General features: G+C 34.8%; 2 protein-coding genes across 2 annotated transcripts; both read left to right on the forward strand.

Annotated features, from left to right (window-relative positions):
* The first annotated feature begins 7,202 nt into the window (after positions 1-7,202).
* LOC126508938 (olfactory receptor 14A2-like) lies at positions 7,203-8,204 on the forward strand. Its single transcript, XM_050154457.1, has one exon. It carries the CDS (start codon positions 7,203-7,205, stop codon positions 8,202-8,204), a length of 1,002 nt encoding a protein of 333 aa, XP_050010414.1.
* An 8,246-nt stretch (positions 8,205-16,450) lies between these two features.
* LOC126509005 (olfactory receptor 14A2-like) lies at positions 16,451-17,398 on the forward strand. Its single transcript, XM_050154577.1, has one exon. The coding sequence runs from the start codon at positions 16,451-16,453 to the stop codon at positions 17,396-17,398; it is 948 nt and encodes a 315-aa protein (XP_050010534.1).
* Positions 17,399-23,525: the final 6,127 nt, after the last annotated feature.

Here is a 23,525-nt window from a genome sequence, read left to right on the forward strand (position 1 = left end):
CAGCTGAGGTGAATGGCCAGAAGGAGCAAGTGTAGTTACACAAGACTACCTTGCTTGGGGATCTATTACAATCGCTCTAAAACGTTGCCTAAAAGGACTCAAACCTCATTAAGTTACAGATACCTGTGCTTCAAATATAAGAGTGTATCTCAATATAGAATGCAAACTGAAAGTTTTTTAAATAAATGCCACAATAGAAAGATAAGATTTTAATAATCAGCCTTCAAAATGCCCAATAGCTCATATTGCAAATAGATGTTAAAAACGGTAGATGTGCACACCATGTACCAAAAGGATCTCACAGAAATATATGGAAAATTCACCACAAAAGTGTTGATATAATTATGCGCTGAATATTCTCCAGCTATAAGATTCATGAATTCTTTAGCCTGATAATCACTGATTTTGAACACAATCACATTCCGCCTTTCATCAATTTGAAGCAGCATAGATCGTCCTGTACGACACTCTTATTTCATATCTTCCACTGAACATGCTAGTAGAAAATTTTCCATAGCACGTAGTCCAAAAAATAATAAGTAAAATTAAGGGACCTGGACTACCTTATTCAGATTCAGTGTGATTTGTTATTTTGTCTATTTTTGTTTGGGGATAATAATATAATTACATTTCTCCTTTACATTTTCTCCCTTTAAACCTGTCCATAAATCTCTCTCTGTTCTTCAGATTCATGACCTGTTTTCCAGCTGTTATAGCCCTCATAAATGTATTCATATATACATATTTATTACCAAGTAAACTTGTTCATTTGGTATATAATGAATTGACCATTTACCACTAAACAACCAATTTAAAACTTCACTTTAGAAACCAGTAAGCATTAATATAATTTAAATAATACAGTTTATGTTTTTCAAAATTAAATATTCATGTTTGAAAAAAATAAGGTGATAATATTTAATACCTGCAGAAGTATGGAAACTATCTTACTACATCCTGAGGTTCTCAATGGGTTTTTCAAAGCTGAATATTCATAATTGTTCATTTTCAGAACTGATAAACCAATACACATGCATTCAATAACATTTCTTCACTCAAACTATTAAAAACTGAAAAGATATTCAGAAGTATTTTGTCAACATAATATGTAGCAATGTGTTAAAATACTAATGGCAATGAATACATATCCCCTTTTGATGAAATTTGCCAAGTTTTTATAAGCCTAGAGCAAAGAATTAATCCTCTGGGAAGAATATAATATATTGACTTGAATATAATTAAAGACATATTTATTTTTAATAAATATTTTTAATACATAAATATATTTTAAACTTCCAGTGAGATCTGAAGACAGGTTGAAAGTCTTTCTTAAAGGTTACCATTTAATTTTTATATATAATAAGTTTATTTAATGTTTATAAATGATTTTATATATCTATTTTAAATTATATTTCTTTGATTTTAAAATGGTTTATTCTTAAGTTTTTGCTAAAAGTTATGCACAGTTGAAATGGAACTTAAAGAGTTAAGGTTAGCAAGAATGAATACTTTATCAGGTAAGTATTTTTAAGAATTGTATCTTATACAATATGCATTAAGCATTTTTATCACTTTTACAAATAAACTGTTTATGATTTCAATATAATAAAAATAAATTTCAAGTAAAGTGATATTATCAAAACACACTAAAGAAAGTCTTCATAATTGGTTCATGGAAAATCTTTACAAATATGGGAAGAGGGACTTAATAGCTGGCTCAGTAGTAGTTAGGGGCATTGGCTAGTCATGCAGAGGACCTGGATTCAGAATCAGCATCGCATGGTGGCTAATAACTGTTTGATAATTCCAGCTCTAAGGGTTCCTGCAGTCTTGTCTGGCCTTCTCTAAAGACAATTCATACAGGTTGTATGCATGCATTCTTGCAAGCAAAACACCCATACACATATAGTTAGGAATATATACTATATGAGTTTATGTACATATATATATATATACATCTGTATATGTACCAATGAAAAAAGAGAATGTGATACTGAAAGACAGAAAGAAGGGTATATGGGATTGTTTGGAGGAAGAAAAGGGAAGGGAGAAAAAATATAATTATATAACTTCAAAAAATCTTTTAAAATGTTTTCAAAAAAGTTTACAAAATTTTTTAACACCAGGTAAATATGCATCTGCTATATAGGCAATGCATACATAAATATATTAATATTGGTATATAAATATAGCAAACATTCAAAATATAATATGAATATATTATATATTATATAAAATGCTTCAATCCTATGTCTTTTTTTCCTGGGATTGTTTTATATACAGTTGTGTATCATTTTGTAAATACTGAATAAAAGGATATTGTAAGTACAAAGTATTAGGTGGCATAGAAACACATTGATCAGCTGTAACATTTTATGTGTGACACTTTTGTCTACCACACTCCATGATAGTGCTATCATAACGAAACTTCTACAAAATAGTAAGGTCTTTCTGCGATTACTTTTCTCTAAAAGTAATGGATGCTGTCTTCACTCATTCTCTTAATGAAATTACTGACTGTTTCACAGGTGAAAAATATGAGTTTTCTCAAACATTCGGGACTTGTAGTTTGACTGCCTTTTCCATTTTAAAACCTTTCAAACTGAAGTGGGGGAAATTCTGGGAAATCCCCCTGTATGTAAATAAGAGGGATGATGCAGGACACTCACCAGGCATTGCTCATCAGTCAAAAATGAGACTTAAAAATGAGTCTTAAAGATAGTTCATGCTGTCTATAACAGGATACAACACATTTTCAAAGGAGTAAAAGACCACTCTTGCCTTTTAAAAATGGCTATTTATGTCCTCTTTTATCGAAAATGTAGGCATCCTCCTGAGTGCAAAGGTTCTAAGAACACAGGCTTTAATTGGGACAAAATGTCTAGAGGATTTAGGTAGGTGATTATTTATAGAGGACTGATAAAACTGGACCCAATTAAAATACAGGATTAGGCACCAGCAGAAGAACAGGATCAGATGTCTCCTGAGTCACTTGAAAGTGTGGCTATGGTGATTAAGATAATGGAATAGAGTGGATAGCACATGGGTAGTCTCTATCATCTGAAATATGTGGCAGGTTCCTGCATGGACCTCAGGATAATTCTCTGTGAATTAACATCTCAAACCAATCAGATATTCTCTCTCTCTCTCTCTCTCTCTCTCTCTCTCTCTCTCTCTCTCTCTCTCTCTCTCTCTCTCTCTCTTCCTTTTTCTCCCCTAATCCCCCTTCGCCTTTTTCTCTCTCTTTTCTCTCTCTCCATCTCTTTCCTCTACATTTTGATATGCTCCTCTATGAGAGATACTGAAAGAAGAGAATGACATCATCCCTTTTCAAACCAAAAGCAGACCTGTAAAGTTTGATTGCTAAGGATTGAAACAAGGAATTAGGTCTTTGAATATCCATTAACCATAACATCGAGACCAATAGCAACATGCTCTGTGCTCAAAAACTGCATTAAAACCCAAATGGCACTTTTCAGTTTCATGGGTTTCCAACAAAAAAATTTAAGTCTTTCAACTCCTTTTTTTTTAGGGTTTTGTTTTTTGCAGATTTTAAAAAAAATATGTAAAAATGTATATTATGAATTACACTTTGAAGTGTTAAATGAAGTGAACCCTTTGGGTAAAGATTTTGCTGTCACCTCCTCAGAGCACACTACACATCACTGTTTCTCAGACTGTAGATCAAAGGATTTATTGCTGAAGATAACACAGTGTAGAGCACAGAAAAAAGCCTGTCTGTGATTGAAGGTTCTTCTGCGGGACCTTTCAGAAATACAAAGCAAGCAGTAGCAATAATAATAGTGAAAACCGTAAGGTGCGGTAGAGTGGGTCTCACAGGTTACAGTGTCCATTTGGTAGGAGTGGTGGTGTAGCAGTCGGTCAGCAGGACTCTTACCTGCTAACTGGCTGATGGGGTTCAGGTGGGAGGTAGAAGGGCATGGAGATTAGGGCCTAGGGATTGGGTCAGTTTAGCCGGGACCTCAGTCACTCACCTCTTCGTCCAATTGGTGCAGGCACGCCTGTGCCTCTAGGGGCTGTTGCTCTTGTAGGGGGAATTTGGTCAGGGGAAAGGTTATGGGTTTTCTATTTCTTACTTTTTATGTTGCAAAATACTCTATATTTTACATATTCCTCCAGAAATACTTAATTTTATATCTATTATTTTAGAAAAACACTAAATCTGAATATTATATATAGACATATATATCTGTAATTGTAGACATATACAGATACACAGAGAGAGACAGTATGATTTTTAAAAGTACAATTATTTGTCTAAGGGAAAATACATTAGAATTTCAAATAGACTGAGTAGATGAACCAATTGGTAAGATTATTTCCTTACGAATAGACCTTGATTATCTTAAGTTGTGCTTTGTTTTTCAGGTTTTTATTTTAGTGATGATAAAATAACTAAGAACATGAATACGTGGCAAGAGTCCTTAGAGAAATTTTCTGCATATAGTTTAATATTTACTAAAAACTAAAGTAACCTTTTTCATTATAATTTAGAGTATATGTGTTTAGTTTAATATAATCCTGGGAAAAGTGTGAGCCATGTTTTTCATGATCTATTCTAGTGTATTTTCAGGGGACTGATCAGTTCTTCCTATAAAAAGCACCAATTCTTATAACTAATTAAGAGAAAAGTAAATAATAAGTAAGGCTATTCATAAAGGTTTTCCCTTGGGTAATCTTAAGGTTGTAGCCAAGTGCCTTAAAGATCTATCAGACCCCTTTAGATCACACAGTGCTTCAAAGGAAATCTAAACAAAATTTATAAGACGGTAAGTGATTTTCTTATTTGCTTTATTCTGTACTAGGAAATGATTACAACTTTGGATAGACTTTTGAATCTTTTCAGGTGCCTAAATCATAACTAAATGTTATGATTACAGAGTTTGCAAATCTTTAGTTGATCCATCAATAATCCAGATGCTAATGTTTATAAGAAATTTTGACTCCTCATTTGGACCTCTTGGAAAATCTTCTTATAAAATTGAATGACTAATCCCTTTGCCAGAAATTTGAGGCATCTGAATTGCTTTAAAGTACATATTGCAAATTTCTGGTGATAAAATATTAAAATACATTGCTCCGAATAAAAGATTATATTATATAATATAATATATATAAAAGATATTATGAGAATTAGAAGTTATCAAAAGCAATGCAAATTATAAGTGATTTCTTCACTATTTTTGAATTTTTTTCATGTTTTTTCTTTTTCTTTTTTTTCTTTTTTCTTTTTTTTTTTTTTTTTTTTTTTTTTTTTTGGTTTTTCGAGACAGGGTTTCTCTGTGGTTTTGGAGCCTGTCCTGGAACTAGCTCTTGTAGACCAGGCTGGTCTCGAACTCACAGAGATCCGCCTGCCTCTGCCTCCCAAGTGCTGGGATTAAAGGCGTGCGCCACCACCGCCCGGCTCTTCATGTTTCTTCTTCCTGATGGTTACAATGAGCTGGCAAACATCATCACAATTCTTATCTCCCTGCCACACTTCCTTCCTGCTCACCACTGCTTTTTCTGAAATGATCTAAACAAGACTTATCTTTATTTTATAGTAGAACTATTCTTTTTAAAGTATCTTCTGTGGCAATATCTGTCCTGTTCAATTGTCCTCTGCATTTGGTGTGAATTGAAAGCCTTTAAAAAAAAATTAGCAGCCACATAGCTAATCTATAAACTTTGCTATGTCACTGTCATAGGATTTGTTTTTTGTTTTTGTGTATTATTTTAAGGTACTTATATTTTACCTCCTCTTTTGGAAAATAAGCTTTGCACTGCCCCACGAAATTTTTTATTTTTGTCACTACCATTTAGTACCATGTCTAATATATGTAACATTGCATCATTTTTTTCAATAAATACTAGTCTATACCTAAACCTAAGTAACCAGAAATATGCCAATATAACTTATATAAAATATCAAAGTATATTGGTTCTTACTCTCTTGACAAAGTCAGTGATGTATTCAGTATTTTAGGATTGGATCAATTTAAGATGGTATAAATACTGAACAAAAATTATGCTCATATGACCTTGTTGACATTCACGAGGACAGGGACATTTGTTTGCATATGTTAGACTATTTAATATAACAATAACTGATAGTTATAACTACAACACGTGGTTGTAATGTGATAGATAATATATTCTTAAGCAAGGGCACTTGCTTTGCTTTGTTTTGGAAATCTTACGCCACGTGAAGCCTCACTTTAGAGAGTTTTAGCAAATCAGGTGTGGTTGATCACCACAGAAAATAAACAAAAATCAAATGTGAAAGTTAGGGAAAGAGGCTGATGATATAAACATATAAGGTAACCAAGTATTTAAAAATAGTAAGAAGAGCTCAAAGATTACAGGAATGAATTATAAGAGCTACGGATTCTCAAGCACTCCTTTTCAAATTGTGGCCTGGTTGTCAGTTGTCTCTGTTACCAACATACAGAATTTTACCTGCAAGCAGAAATTTGATGAGGCCGAATTGAGGATGATCCCTATTTGATTGAGCTCATTTGCATTACAAGGCGTTTATGTATTAGACATGTAATCTGGAGACAAATTGGTCCCTAGGAGATGATTGTTTCTGCTTATGGGCACGAGCTCACCTTTGAGGGATTTGTGAGGAGAAAGCTTCTCTTCAATAAAGGCTTGGCCAATGAATGTAAGCATCCGTGTGCTATTCAAAGGGTCCCGAACACATTGTCAATGGTGGAATTTGGCAATCTCTTTAAAGTATTACAGGTACAAGAAAGACACTAACTTGGTTGAACAACTTTGAATGGTAAGTGTGGCTATGAAAAGTTGAGCAGAGATCTCACCCAAGATTAAGACAAAGGAAGCAAAATGGAGAAGGGAGAGAATTTAAGGTTTTATCCTGTTGTTTCTTGCACACTAGATTACTGCAGTTTCAGGTGAAGAGCCATTTCTACTAGGAAAAGTACCAATATTTCTGTTATAATTTCTCTAAAATTTGTGACAAAGCATGGTATAATGAATTGGTATAAATGATAACTCAGTACAATTTACGTAATAAGTGAAAGTATCACTTTATGGAAAGATAAGGTGTGGACTATTAAAAATAGGAAAAAAACCTATGTAGTGTCCTGGATCCATTTTTGTACATCAGTGTAAATATTTGAGACTATATCAATTTTTGTTCATTCATCCTACTTGACAGGCCGTTTGAAGAATATATTATGCCCAATCTCACGAGAATAACAGGATTCATCCTTACGGGTCTTTCAGACACCCAGGAGCTACAGACTGTCTGTGGAGTAGTCTTCCTGGTAGTGTACCTAACAATCCTGATGAGTAACTTCCTTATCATCACTCTCATCACGCTGGATCTGAAGCTCCAAACACCCATGTACTTCTTCCTGAAGAATTTGTCCTTGTTTGACGTCTTCTTTGTGTCTGTCCCAATCCCAGGTTTCTTTGTCAACAGTCTAACTCACAACAATTTTATTTCCATTCCTGGTTGTGCCTTCCAGATACTTTTTATGACTTCCTTTTCAGCAAGTGAGACAATTGTCCTGACTGCCATGTCCTATGACCGCTATGTTGCCATCTGCTGTCCCCTGCACTATGAGGTCATTATGAGTAGTCGAACCTGTATGCTAATGGTGGCCGTTTCCTGGGCTACTGGAGTGCTCTTTGGAGCCATATATACAACTGGAACATTTTCCATGCCTTTCTGTGGCTCCAATGTGATCCCACAGTTTTTCTGTGATGTTCCCTCATTGCTAAGGATTACATGCTCTGAAACACGTGTGGTCGTTTATACAAGTCATGGAATTGGTCTGTGTCTAGGCATGTCCTGCTTTACATGTGTGGTGATCTCTTACTATCACATATTATCCACTGTGCTTAAGATTCCTACTACTAAGGGTCAGTCCAAAGCATTTGCCACATGCATCCCCCACCTCAATGTTTTCACTATTTTCATTGCTGCTGCTTGCTTTGTCTACCTGAAGGCTCCCTCAGATGTACCATCAGTCACAGACAAGCTTTTTTCTGTTCTCTACACCGTATTACCTCCAGCACTTAATCCTTTGATCTACAGCCTGAGGAACAGGGATGTCAAGTGTGCTCTGAGGAGGTTACTTCAAAATCTCTGCCCAAGGGGTTCACTTCATTTAACACTTCAAATTATCTGTCAGTGGTATAGTGCCTCACAAGTTACAAGAAAGTTTTTATAATTTTTGACTTTAGAAAGACAAGTGTAGATACTCATGCTTGTCCTTAAAAATACACATTCAAAATAAGGCTAATACTACCTATGATCAGAAAATTAAGTTCTATCTGGCTTGTTTCTGCTCTTCTATAATAAAACTGTCATCATTTGGGGAATATAACTTTCTAAAAGTATTAGTCTTTTTTGGTAATTTTTAGTATCTGTCTATTGATACTTCTTATCTGGTTCATTTAGAAACAAAATTAATAACCACCACAACCAAAACAATTTATATGGTGGAAGTATATGATCAATCACACAGTTAACACATAATTTCTCTGTTAGTCTTTCTTCTATTTGAAAAAAAAAACAGTCAGGATTCGAAGCCATAAGCCCAGCACATTCTGGAGATTTAACTCAAGCCTCAAAGTATTTTTAATGCAAAGATAAACTTGGAGAATGATTATATAAGACAAGTTCTAAAAGAGAAATAGAGGCCAAGCAGATTGAAAGTGGTATCAGAGGGACACGGGAGAGGCAGACACTTGTGTGACTATTTTTCTACAGTTTCTCCTGAATAGAAGCATTCCTTACAGATGACAGAAGGCTGGCTTTTGAGTCTAAGGAATACAATATATTCCTTAAATAACCTTACATGTTCTCGAGAGTCTAAAGAACACAAGTCCCTTTCTGTTATTACAGAAGTGTTAAACAAGGGTTGGGGAGAAAGACTCTGACAATCCTTAGAGCCCAGATGTGATCTATAAATCTATTTTGAACTTCATGCATTCAGCAGCAGCAGGACTGCAGTTTCTGTGAGTTTTTACCAAAACTGGATATGAAAACATTTTGTTGATGCAACTGCTTTTGAGTCCTTCAGGCTACTGTAAGTAAGTAATCCCAAAAAACACGTTAACTCAAAAAGTTGTATTTGCATAGAATTGCTTTGGTTGTCTGTCTGGTATGCGTAGGTGTTGTTTCTCCACAGGCTATGTTAGCATAGCAATGGGCAAGGTGTGTTTGTCTGCCGGCCTGTAGTCCAGTAAGGCATTCCATGTAACTGCATGAATATCATTGTTCTATCATCTGCTATAAAGAAGATAATGGAACCAAATAAAATTATAATAGAAATCACGTGTCTATGAAAAATTTCTCTAGATGAATGTCCTAATAAACCAAGCAGTGTTTTAAGTAATGCAGTTTCTGTGTGCTTATTGTGGGTCTGGGAAGCCAGGAACAAACAAGCAGCCTCTGCCTACAAAGTACAATGATAATAAATACAGTTTGTAAGAAAGTGACCCTAATATGCTTCACTCCACTTCAAACTGCAGCTGTACATGATTTTGGTTAATTGCAACTCAATGTATTTTGAAGGCCTAATTTACAACCAAAAAGGAGACAAACAAGACACATCACAATGGATACACGGATTAACATTAACTAATTTATGTAGAGAAAATAATTCTACCTGCCTTAACATGGTCCCCACAAATCACTCTCTCCAAGGTTTTATGTTCAGACCTCAGATGTTTTTATTATACAGATAAATTTTTATTTGCTAAAGTTTTGTGTCTGGTTATTGATTAGTTAATTGATGAGGCCAAGAATGTGGAAAGTCCTCTCTTTCCTGCCAAACTTCCACACAAAATCTGTGATCTTGACTAAAACGCTCTTGTCTGTTTCTACATGACTGAGAATAGCCTAAGCACACATTTGAGAAATTTTGGTCCTAAATCAAGTGTCCTGGTAAGCCAAATTTAATTTCCTTTTCTTTTTTTAAAAGGTTTATTTATTTATTGTGTATAGTGTTCTGTCTGTATGTATGCTTGCTGGCCAGAAGAGGGCACCAGATCTCATTACAGATGGTTGTGAGCCACCATGTGGTTGCTGGGAACTGAACTCAGGACCTCTGGAAGAGCAGTCAGCGCTCTTAACCTCTGAGCCATCTCTCCAGCCCCAAATTTAATTTTCTTGTTTCTGTTTTTTTTTTTCTTTTGTTTTGTCTGTCTGGTTTTTTTTTTTTTCAATCACACGAGGTTTATTTGACCAGTGCCTTTTCTTGTCACACATTATGACCTCTTTTCTCTGGGTTTAAGCTCAAATAATATTAATTGTAAGCATACACAAAGGTGCCAGAAGCCATTGCCTTATAAAACTTCTGGTGCAAGGGAAAAAGATGAAAAGGATGTTCAGGAAACAACAAAATAGGGTACAAAATCCTCTCAACCATAGGCGACATGTAACAAAAGAGAACACTTGTAGAAACATGTTCACTATATTGATAATTCATGAAGAGGTACACATTTTTAGGCACATGACTATCTAGACTTTCACTTTTTCCAGAAACAATAAAAATTCAGAAAGAAATTATGATTTTTTTAAACAAAGAAATTCAATAAATATGTTAGAATTTAAAAGTCACTGTTTCTAATAAAAAGCCAATAAACAGCAGGATCACCAAATCCAAGGAAGCAAAAAAGAAATGTTGATGATGAGAAGAGGATTACTTTTTTAAAGATTCAAAGACTTCACTATAAGATCCAAAACTTTGAACCTGCTACAGAAAACACTTCAAGATAAAGGCAGAGGCAACTTTATATTTTTTCAGACTAATTTTTCACACTTATTTTTTAATTTTCTAGAAGTTTATACATGGGTACTACATTTGTATCATATCTACTACATCGTCTCTGCTTTTCGATTCCATCAATATTATGTCTTCACTTTCTCTCAATTTTATGGCCTACTTTTGATTATTACTTTTGTTACAGAGAGAGAGAGAGAGAGAGAGAGAGAGAGAGAGAGAGAGAGAGAGAGAAGCATGTTCTATTCCCACCACCTAAATCCCTCTGGAATATTCTGCTGTTGTGGAATAAAGGAAAATTGAAAGGAACTATCTTCTGAATGTTCTGTTTCCTGCACACACCATGCTATTAGTAAAGAGTTAAAGAGTTAAACATATGACATAATAGCGTGTTATAAAATAAGAAATCATGTTTCAATTTTCTATTTGGAAATAAGGCAGCAAAACTGTAAAATTGCTGCTGCAATATAGCCATTTCATTGAACATAATATTTTCATTTAATTTTTACTTTGAAGACACATTTGTTTTGGTAATTATCAAAAATGTGTCAAAAAAGATATTACACAGAGAGGACTTTTAAATCGATACAAATCAGGATAGATGAAATAACTGGCTCTAGTTAAACACATAACCGTGTGAAAGAGAAAAATGTAACATAAATAAGTAGTAAACAAGATACTTTAGCCTATATGTCTAAAATAAGGACAGGAATATAAAGAAATCTTCAGCAAGTATATGAAGGATTCTTAAAGGGATGGTATGATCACATAAGTTTGTAAATTTTGTTATGCATACTTTAGAATTTGCTAGAGGAAATAAATGCCTAATATTTCCGAGATTTCAGAATTTCAGGAAAGAAGGGTGATTAAAAAAGAAAAGAAAAGCCACCAACAAACCAGAGGGAATCCAAATTAGTACTCTTCTCGTTGCTGTGCAGAATAACGGACAGCAAGGTCATACGGTGGGGGAGGAAGACACTCAGTTTGGTTCCTTTACAAAATCTATGTGAACTCATAAAATGGGTTTTTATTTTTTTCATATGAAGTTGATTATTGTTCTTTCCAGGTCTGTGTTGGGATTTTGATGGGGATTGCATGGAATCTATAGATTGCTTTTGGTAGGATTGCCATTTTTACTATGTTGATCCTCCCTCTCCAAGAACATGGGAGATCTTTCCATTTTCTGGTATCTTCTTCAATTTCTTTCTTTCAAGACTTAAAGTTCTTGTCAAATAGGTCTTTCACTTCTTTGGTTAGTGCTACTCCAAGATACTTTATGTTATTTGAGGCTATTGTGAAAGGTGATATTTCTCTAATTTTTTTCTCACCTTTGAATCATTTATGTATAGGAGGGCTACTGACTTTTTTTTAGTTGATCTTGTATCCTGCCACATCACTGAAGGCATTTGTCAGCTGTAAAAGTTCTCTGGTAGAGATTTTGGTGTCACTTATATATACTATCACATCATCTGCAAATAAACCTTTCTCCCAAGGATGCACATCCAGAAAATAAAGTCACCCACCCATCTTCCGACTAAGGTCAGTCCTCTCTGAAAATGCCTTTAGAAAAATACACAAATTATTTTTCTTAGTTTATAATAAATCTCATCAAATTTATAAGAAAAATAGCCCCCTCAAATTTATGTCTTTACTACTTGCTGCCTGAAAGCATCACTTTTAACATTAGACCAAACTTCTTAAGTATGTATATTCACTTCATGAAGCCAAATTAATTTAATAAACCTCTAAAAATCCTATAGCCGTAACACTTACAACATTGCACAAATGTCTCTGATCCAGAATCTTAGAGGGACGACGCACCTGTTAAGAGTGGATATTCATCCTGCTGAGGGGTTAGGTTTTGTTTCCAGTGTTTACATTAGGCTCTGCAGAGTTGCACAAAACTCTACTCCATGATCTGTTCTGGCATTTGATATCATCTTTTTTAACATGTATTAAGTCAAAAATATATGACATAACTTGAAATAAAAGAACTATTTTTAAGTATATGATCCAATTTTCCCCTGAAACTCAAAGTCATAGTATATCTGGGCTTAAAAACATTCTGTACTTCAAATATGTGTACATAACTTCAAGAACTACTGGATAGTGTTATGCTTTAAAGTTATGCCATTGAGTAGCAAGCTGACAGGAGAAAGTGTTGAGATGGCTAGTATTGATTGTCAATTTGATGAGATTAAGTTTTAGAGACCAACTGTCTCTAAGTGCAGAGATAGCCAGTGAGGTTTAAGCTTGGTGAGAGGATGTTCTGAGTGTGGGTAGCTCTATTCTCTATATTTAATTCTTGGGCATAAAATAAAACTGTGTAGAATATAATTTGAAGATACACTCTGTAATTTTGTTCCTTCTCATTGTATGTCCATGGCGACCATGATCTTAACAACTATGAGTTCTCTATCATCAAGTGCTACACCTGGAAGCCATGAACTAAAGTTAGACCTTCCTTCCTCATGTCGACTTTTATCCTCGTATATTTTGCCACATATTTGAGAAAAGTAACTTACACAGGTGGTATGACAGGAGTTTTTAAACACAGTTCATAATTTTTGTGTTTTGTAACATTTTTAAAGATATAATGTTGTCTCCAACATCATGCATTGTTTAACTGAAGAGATACATAATTAATTGTGGGAAATATATGAGCATGTTCTTCATGATCTAACACAGTGTATTTTCTTGCGAATAGGTGATGTGTTCTGTATGAAGTACCAATTATTACAACACTAATTGTCTTAAGACATAGATAGATTCTTAATAAGGCTCTCCAAGATTTTCCTTTGGGGACTCTCAAGTAGTAGCCAAGTGACATTCAAAGGTCTGTTATAAATATTTTGACTATATGAGGTTTTAAATGAATCCATACCAAAGGTTACAAAACGGTAAAATATTTTTTATATTTGTATACTTATTATGGAAAATGATCACAGTGTATTATTTGAGTTTCCTTGCAACATTAGAGACGCAACAATATGATATGATTTTAGATTTTCCAAATGAGGTTCCTTGCAACATTAGAGATGCAAAATATTATAGGATTTTGGATTTTCCAAATGAGATTTATATTTTCTATTTTCCCTTCAGGTCATCCACTGACAGAGGGAGCCCTAAGGTTTATGGAAAAAATTTTCCTCTTCAAATTAAAGTTACTGGAACATCTTCGTACAGTATCTAAAGAGTAACTCTTCTCAAGTAATGTAAAGAATCTGAATAATTTTAAGGTAAAAATTTCAATGTTGTATAAATAAAATGTAAAACTGTGCTCTCTAAAACAATTTTTAACGTATTATAGTGTTGAGGAAATTGGAACATATATGGATAGCAATGTAATTTAGGAGAGATTTATGCACCCTTATTTCTCCTATTTACCATTTTTCAGTATTTTTCCAGCATTTTGGTTGGTATTGCTGAATGTCAGCCCTCTACCACATCTCCTTCCTGAGCACAGAGATTTTTCTCTCTAAATTGTCCAAATTGGATTTATCCTTATGTTGCACTAGAGCTGTGTTTTCCTAAATGTCATCTCTAGTGACCTTGTTTTTGTGTACTTGTCCTGGAAACTTTCGTGGAATTCCCTTCAGCTTAAGCAGCCATCTGAGCAATCTGTATATTATAATCATTTATTGACATAAAATAAGACATCTTAAGATTTTTGTTGTTTAGCAGAATATCTTGTATATTTTTATCTTTGCCTCCTCCAATAGAGAATAAGATGCCCCCGTACTCTCTACATAAGTCTCTATCACTTAGTCATCTCTCTCTATGTCTCTCTGTCTCCCTCTCTGTCTCTCTCTCTCTCACACACACACACACACACAACCCCCCCACAAAGTTCTGTAATTAATTTTGACCCTATAAATAATATAGTTTTAATATAAGGTATTTGATTTCCATCAGAACATATCAGATAATATTTAAAAGCAAATTATAAACACTATGACATGATAAAAATATTCAAGAAAACAAGAATTCCTTTGCAACTGGGATTCTAGCTTTAGAAAGTCACAACTCATTAGAAATAACTTTCACAGAAACCAAACACTGAACATATTAGTGAAAGGCGGAAAAGGAACTTAGTAAATACAATTGCATTGAATAGTTTTCTCTTTAAAAATACTGATAAGAAGTCCACAATTAAACAGAGGAAAAGCCTAAGAACCACTGTGTCAGATTGTGCTGTATCATCATTATTTGTCTGAGCACATAGAGTCTCAACTGTATCTTCAACATTACAGTTGACTCAGCTTAGAAAGACACACCCTTTTTCATCTAAATGGGAGTATTGTCAGACATTTTATTTGTTTTGCAAGGTGATTATATATCAGATGTATCATTTAGAAGACTGGATATTTGTTCCCAGTAATTTTTATTAATTCTCCTAGGGTCAGCCTCATCAGTGAGTCACCTGCCTGCAATCCTCTACTGTTCAAGCAAGGATTAGGGGAATGAATGTTTTTATATGTGGCCCTTTTGTAGTATGGAATACATGATGTAAAATATGGCAGTTAATAAGTTGGAAATAGTCTGGGTTCTTTTCTTTCCTTCAAAAGGATTATACTGGCTTTAGGAAAACAACATACTTGTCCTCAATGTTGAGCAAGAATTTATTTAAAGTTTATGACAGACAAAAACAAAGAAAATCATGGGAGCGATGTCAAACTTTTCTCTTATCATTAGCATTTCATTGGGAATTTACTGTGGTTTTAGGTAAAGCAGCATCTAAAACACCATTAGTATTTCATTAGTATCTTTTATGAAAACTGTTAAGAAAAGAGTTGACACATATATTCAGCAAACTAATTCAACTTCTGTTACCCAAACTTATAGCCATAGTATACAAATGCAAGATTGTGGTTACAGAACTAAATGAAACCCACACATTTTATTTTTAGATTTTAGGTATTTTATTTTATTTTTCTGTACTTTTATTTTGTTTATTTCTGTGCTTTAATGCATAATGCCAATATTATATATGATAATGTTATCTTTTTATACATTCATACTTACCATATCAAGGTAATTTTTAGGCTTATCTTTATGTTAATCTATGATTTCTCTACTGTCCAAACATTCAAAGTTATTTCTTATACCTAGATGAAATACACTCAATATTCATAAAAAACCTGATTACCACTTAAATGGAAACAAGGCTTCTTCAAAACACAAAGATTCCTGCTAGAATAATTATGACTATAGAAATTAAACAAAATAAGGCTGATTTATACCACACTTGCTTGTGCTGCTCAGGCTTAATTTTAAAACGGTGAGGAGTTATGATTCTGTAGCTCAATTATAGAATGTAGGTATATTTACTGAGCCTTAAAGACAATATAAGGAGAGAGAGGGGGAAGAGAGAAACACAAGAGAGAGGGGGGTGAGGAAAGAAAATCAGAGAGAAGTAAGCAAGTGAAGGGAGAAGGATGGAGAGAGAGGCACACAGAGAGAATATACAGATATACAGTAGGGAAAGAGAGGGGGGAGAGAAAATGAGGGATTGAGGGGAAGGGAGAAAGAAATAAGAATTTTTGAAAATGTATTTGTACCTTAAGTGTAATTTCTTGATCCCTTTCCACGGGGCATTTCTGTATGTCATTGTTATCATTTTGGGGGGTAATGCTAATTTTTACTCATTTTTCTTTTCCTCTTAAAGAGACTGAAAAGATTCTGGTATGCGCAATATCACTGCAATAACAGAATTCATCCTTATGGGGTTCTCTGATATCCATGAACTACAGACTCTATGTGGAGTATTATTCCTAGTGATGTACGTGGTAGCCCTAGTAAGTAACCTGATCATCATCACTCTCATCTCCCTTGACCTGCAGCTTCAAACACCCATGTACTTCTTCCTGAAGAATTTGTCCTTGTTGGATGCCTTTTTTGTGTCTGTTCCAATTCCAAAGTTCTTTGTCAGTAACCTAACTCACAACAGTTCCATTTCCATTAATGGATGTGCCTTCCAAGTGTTTTTAATGACTTCGTTTGCAGCAGAAGTCTTTATCCTGACAGGTATGTCCTATGACCGCTATGTGGCCATTTGCAGTCCCTTACACTATCCAACCATAATGAGTAGTGGTATGTGTGTGCTTATGACAGCTGTTTCCTGGGCTACTGGAGTAATAGTTGGAGCCATATATACAGCGGGCACATTTTCCATGCCTTTCTGTGGCTCCAATGTGATCCCACAGATTTTTTGTGATATTCCCTCCTTGCTAAGGATCTCATGCTCTAAAACACTTGCGGCCATTTATTCAAGTCTTGGAATTGGAGTTTGTGTAGGCTTGTTTTGTTTCATCTGTGTGGTGATCTCTTACTTTTACATTTTCTCCACTGTGCTTAAGATTCCTACGACTGAAGGGAAGTCCAAAGCATTTGCCACGTGCATCCCCCACCTCACTGTGTTCACTGTTTTCCTTGCCACTGCTTGCTTTGTCTATGTGAAGCCACCCTCAAGTGTCCCATCAATTACAGATAGGATTTTTTCTGTGCTCTACTCTGTGTTACCTCCAACACTTAATCCTGTGATTTACAGCCTGAGGAACACGGGTGTCAAGTGTGCTCTGAGAAGATGGCAGCAAAATCTCTGCCCAAGGGGTTCACTTCATGTCACATTTTAAAGTATCTGTCAGTGATATAGTGATTCATGAGTGACAATTAAGGTTTGCAATGTTTGCTGTTAGAAATAGAAGGGTAGACATTCATCTCTTGCCCCCAGTAATTTGAAACTCTGATTAAGAAAAATATTTTCTAAGTTCAGAAAATTAGATTATGTGAGACTAATATATAAAGTCACAGTACCAATATCTTTCCTTCTGTAATAAAGTAATTCTCATTTGAGAAATATAATTTTCTAAAAGGATTAATAATTATCACAGTAAGATTCCATTTTCGGTCATGTGATGACCCCTTATTGTGTTCATTAACAAAAGTATCAAAATAAATAATCAAATGGGGAAGGCATGTGAGTTATGAAGGTAAATTCACACATAGTTTCTATGCCAGTCATTCTAGTAGTGAGAAAATCAGTAGGAAAGCCCACAAACTAGAAACAGCACTCTGGAGATTCAACTCGTTCTTTAAAACAGTGTCACGTCCTTAAAGTAGTACCCAATGCTTAAAACCATGAAGAAAGAGTACAGCAGCCAAGTTCTAAAAGAAAAATAATAGCCTTTAGTTTGAGGGTATTATCAGAAATACCCTGAAGAGGCAGAAATTTTGTTACTCCTGTTCTGCAGTTCCTCTTGAATCGAAATATTACTTACAGTTGAGATATGGCAGGTAAATGAATCTGAAAAACTAAATAGCCTTACAAGGTCTGTAGTAATGATTCTCAACCTGGGGATCAAAGACAATTTGAGGTCTAACTACTCTTTCACAGGGATTGCATATCACGTATCCTGCTTATGAGATACTTATATTAAATTCATAAAAGAAAAAAATACACTTATAAAATAACAACAAAAGAATTTTATGGTTGTGAGTCAGTACTGGAACTGTATTAAAGTGCTGTAGCATTCGGAAGGTTGAGAACAGGTGTTCTAGAAAGTTAATAAAGATAAAGACAAATTTCTCTCCCCAAATTACAGAAGTGTTAAATAATTTCTGAGGTAAGAAGATTCTGACTAGCCTATATGCCTATACAATGCTCTCTGATCTGTGAAAACACATGCAACCTACATGTGAAACTACAGCTATAGTAGTTGTGACTGGGAGCTTTTTTGTGCTATGGCTGGTTTTAACTCCTCCATGCTCCTATAAGTAAGTAATCCAAATAAACTCATTGTTCAAAATGTTGGACTATGTAGGAATTCCTTTGGTCTTTCTTTGGTTGTCTATCTGGTTGGAGTAGGTGTGTTTTATTCTCCAGAGGAACAGTTAACACAACAAGGGTCCATGTATATCTGTTAGCTAAACTGCGGGTCAAAAAGAATTACCTGTAACTATCTGCAGGTGAGTGTTCCCATTGCTGTCTAGAAAAAAGTTATAGAACTACTATAATTGCAGGGGAAAAAAAAAACACCTTTCTATGAAACATTTCCTTTGGTGAATTTACCAGTGTCTTCAAATTAAAAAGATTTTCTTTAGCATGTATGAAACTTCTTTGGTCATTTTATGTTTTATCAGTATAATTATCTGTCTTTTATATTTAGTTTAATTTTTCAATTCTAGAAAAATACGTTTAAATGCATTGCTTCTTTCAGTTATTTTTTTTTTTTATTTTTGGTTTTTCTAGACAGGGTTTCTCTGTGTTGCTTTGGAGCCTGTCCTGGAACTAGCTCTCGTAGACCAGGCTGGCCTCGAAATCACAGAATCCGCCTGCCTCTGCCTCCTGAGTGCTGGGATTAAAGGTGTGTACCACCACCACCCAGCTTCTTTCAGTTATCTTAATGGCAAAATTCACCTCCCTTGTCCTATCCCTTATTAGTCTCACACATACTAAGGCAAATCATTTATCTTTCTCATCCAAAGAAAATATAAAGGGGCTCATTTTTCACGGGTACACTCTGGGATCTTCACAACCACTGTCAGTGACAAAACCCATCAGCAATGTCTAATTCCCCCAAACCTCTGTTTGACACTTTTGACAAGCAAGAATATATAAGAAAATATCCCTACTATGCTTTACTTAGCTCCATCCACTAGCTATATGTGATTTTGGTTGATTGCACATTAATGTAATTTCAAGGCCTAGTTCAGGATAAAATAGGATACAGATAAACCACATCACACCAAAGACAGCCAATAGGATAACTAACCCCTATACAAATCCATTTTCCTTCTCTGCCATTGCTCTCACAGGATCAGTCTTTCTGTGCTTTGGTAGTCAGCTCTTAATTGCTTTAATTTTACAAATAAACTTCTGTTTACTGGTCTTTTGTATCTGTTATTGATTATTACATTGATTGTATAATTTGCCTAAATTGTGTTAGTATTATTAAAAATCTCATGAGTTAGAATTAAGATAAAACTCTTGATAAATTCAAGGAACAGTGGAGGGGCAATCAGTTGACCCTAATCTCCAGGTTTTCCCATTTAAAAGCCCTGGAAATCCCTTTAGGCTCACCCTTTCTTGCTATTCCTCTTTCTCTACCTTCCTCTGTCCTCCAACAACTCTATGTCTAATCCCAGTCCCTTAGTATTGGCAAATTAAAAAAAATATTCCATTATTTATCCTGTCTTGGTGAGTCTGAAATTTTGTATCTTGTAACCAACTCTTCTAAATAAGAACAAATATTGATCAAAAACCACCCGCCCACCTCTTGAGAATGTGGGCATCATGTTCTTAAAATTGCTTCTTGATATTTGGGGTTGATAGCATCTTTAGGGTACCCTGCAAAAAATTAGATGAATATCAAGTCCAGAGAGTGCTAGCAGTTGAATAGTCTCAGTATGACTGGAAAATTCAAGGCATTCCTGAAGTTTTGGCTGGAAGAGTCTTTGATGCTGAATCATCATGACCAGAACAGCTGGTAACTGCATACCCTGAAACTGAAAATTTAGAGGCACGGGTCCCTTCCTTGTTTCTACTGCCTAGAGTAAAGCTCCAGACCTAGGTCAGTAAAAACTGCAGTGTCTGGTATACGCTACCTTATCAAGAGCCATCAGTTTCTCCCTGACTGCTTATATAGGTTGCTTGGTTACCCAGTTCCATGCATGCTGGGAGAAAAGAGGTGGTGCACTGATTTAATCATTCCAAATCCTATTCATAATTTAATAGAAAATAAGTTCTTTAGCTCTTTACTAACCATCTAAAAATTTAGAGTAGCACAGTAACTTTCCCCCCACTAGAATCTCCTGATGATTTAATTTTTTCTTCACTTTCTCCATTGAAGAGTTCACCAGATGTGCACAGATATCTCTCTCTCTCTCTCTCTCTCTCTCTCTCTCTCTCTCTCTCTCTCTGTGTGTATGTGTGTGTGTGTGTGTGTTTATATATGAAAACTTTTATTTGATTTTTTTTCTGTGGCAAAGAATTACATTCCTGGAACCTGCTAGGGGAATTGGTGGTTTTAGGAGTTTATATTACTGGGGACATGAGTAATGAGTAGAAGAAGGAAGGGCAAGGTAGAACAAGAGAGAGCAAGGGAGAACTGATAGAAATGCTAACGACAAAAAATAAAGAAATATGGATAGGCTGAACCTGTTGTAAGTAGACTGATGTGGGATTCCTCTCTGTATCCTGTGATTACCATTAAAAAATAAAGAAAAATGGCTTGGCCTGATAGGGTAAACTGAACTCTATGCAATTTTGCTGTATTCTGACAATGAGCCTACATGCAGTCTGGCCATATCCTAAAATGAAGTGCCAGGCTGATTTGAAACATATTAGAATAAGGTTTTTGCCTGAACAAGGTATTCAGGAAGTGAGATGATTACTACTCTATGATTTCAATCATGGTTATGATGAGAACTTTCTGAAAGATGGGAAAAACTTACAAAATCGTGAAGGATGAGTGTAAGGAAATTTGAAGTCGTAGACCATGACAAGCTTGACAAAACATGTTCATTTGTCTATTTATTTATATATACATTCATACATTTATTTATTTATTTGTTCATTTATTTATTTTTTGTTTCTGAGACAAGATTTCTCCATGCAATTGTTCTGGCTTTCTTGAAACTCACTCTGTAGATAAGGCTGACCTTGAACTCACAGATATCTGCCTGTCTCTGCCTCTAGAGTGCTGCAATTAAAGGTGTACTTCAACACCACCTGGTGACAAAACATCTTCTGTTACTGTCATTAATCAAATACACCATTTCGTACATGAAAAAATAAAACAGACTTTAAAAGTAAAACCCCACCATCACTTGTGATAATGCAAATATATTGAAAGAAGAAATCCTAAACTAGCACTAACAGTGGTTCTCTGTCGCAGAATTCTCACTTAGGATAATATTGTTCCAGGACCAGAAACAAAGGCATTATTAAAAGAGCACTGAAACTGGTTTTCAGTTCACTTTGAACTTAGATTTGGCTGTAAAATTCACTAGTGCCATTAATGTGGTTCTGGCTTTGTTGGAAAAAAGTATACAAGAATGAAGGGCTTATTGAGTCTTCAACCAATATGCTAGAAAGGGACAGGGTCCAGATAATTTTTGACAGCTTCATATAGATTCTCTGTTACGAGGGTTTGAGAGAGATCTGAGGAGGATATAACAGAACCCCAGGAGGCTGGCAATTCCTAGACCTAAGGAAAGCTGCAGGCATTTTTAGAGCCACTTTAATGAGAAGCTACATTAGCTATAAAATGGATAACTGGAGGATTGGTATTCTTCAGTGCTATGGGAGTATAGATGATTTGATCATAAACTCAAGGTTCTACATACAAAACTAAAATTTTTGCTATCTTCCCTGCTGGATTTCTGTCTTTCATTGACTTGATCTTTCCTCAATGTTAACACAATTTTCTCTTTTAAAATTGGAACCTTTGCTCTCTGCCACTGTATTCAATGAAGTGTATAGCTTACTTTTTGAAATTTAAAAGTCAGAAAAGAGATGGGCTGGAGAGAAGGCTCGGCGGTTAAGAGCATTGCCTGCTCTTCCAAAGGTCCTGAGTTCAATTCCCAGCAACCAGGTGGTGGCTCACAACCATCTGTAATGCAGGTCTGGTGCCCTCTTCTGGCCTTCAGGCATACACGCAGAAAGAATATTGTATGCATAATAAATAAATAAACATTTTTTAAAAAGTCAGAAAAGAGGCTGCTATGAGTTTTAATACAAACAGATCATAAGCTTATCAATATTTATTTAATTTTATTTATTTCTTTGTATATGTGTGTGTGAGAGAGTGAAAATTCCACCAGAAACAGAAAGAAGTGATTAGAGCTGGAATTACTTCTTGTTTTGAGCAATATAATATGGGCTCTGTGGACCAAACCCTAACAAGACCAGTAACACCTCTCAAGCACTGAGTCATTTCTCCAAGATCCTGGGCCATAGACATTAGAAAAACCTTTGAATTATTCTGATTTAAGGGTTATTTAGAGGTGTGTAAACATATCTACATTATGAAATGTACAAGAGACATTATCCACCCCTGTGCAGTGTTATTCTTTAACAGGGTTGTATGAACTTAATTTGGGCATCAAGATAACAAGGGACAGGGTTGAGATGGCTAATATTTGTTGTCAATATGATAATATCTAAAACCACAAAATAAAAACAATTTTGGAGTTTAAGGGTATTTCCACAAAGTATTGACCTTCGTAGGAAAATGTACTCTTGGTACAAGTGGCTCTATTTTCTGGATTTACATCCAGGGAGGAAAGGAGAAAGTTGGACATCATATAATTAGAGTGGTACAGTTTGTCAATTTCTTCCTTGTAAATGTAGGTAGACTCTAGTCAGCTCTTTCATTATATAGCAATTATGTTTTCTCTACCATGATGGACTGCATCTTCAATTCATGAGTTAAAGTCAGTACTTCCTTTCTCATTCAGTTCTTTGTTCTCACAACTTTGATAAAAGTATTTAATACAGGTGATATTATGTAACTGTTTAAAGTTCCTTATTTTTGTATTTTGTAAAATTTGTTTATAATTACAGTGTTTTTTCCAACTCTATGCACTGTGCAATTAAGGAAATACATAATTAATTTACTTCTTGGGTCAATATGAGCATGTTCTTTATGCTCTATCACAGTGTGATTTCTGGGGACTAACAAATGTGTTATATGGTAAGTGTCAATTATTAAAATACTAATTGCCTTAAGACATGTATTCTTAATAAGGTTATCCAGA

This window comes from Alexandromys fortis, unplaced genomic scaffold (assembly GCF_014885135.2).
Source record: "Alexandromys fortis isolate MF-2015 unplaced genomic scaffold, M_Fortis_MF-2015_v1.1 scaffold_77, whole genome shotgun sequence".
In the NCBI taxonomy this organism is placed as follows: Eukaryota; Metazoa; Chordata; class Mammalia; order Rodentia; family Cricetidae; genus Alexandromys; species Alexandromys fortis.

Excerpts from the sequence above, each read along its gene's own strand:
- LOC126508938 (XM_050154457.1), top strand. The coding sequence starts at position 7,203 with ATGCCCAATCTCACGAGAATAACAGGATTCATCCTTACGGGTCTTTCA.
- LOC126509005 (XM_050154577.1), top strand. The coding sequence starts at position 16,451 with ATGCGCAATATCACTGCAATAACAGAATTCATCCTTATGGGGTTCTCT.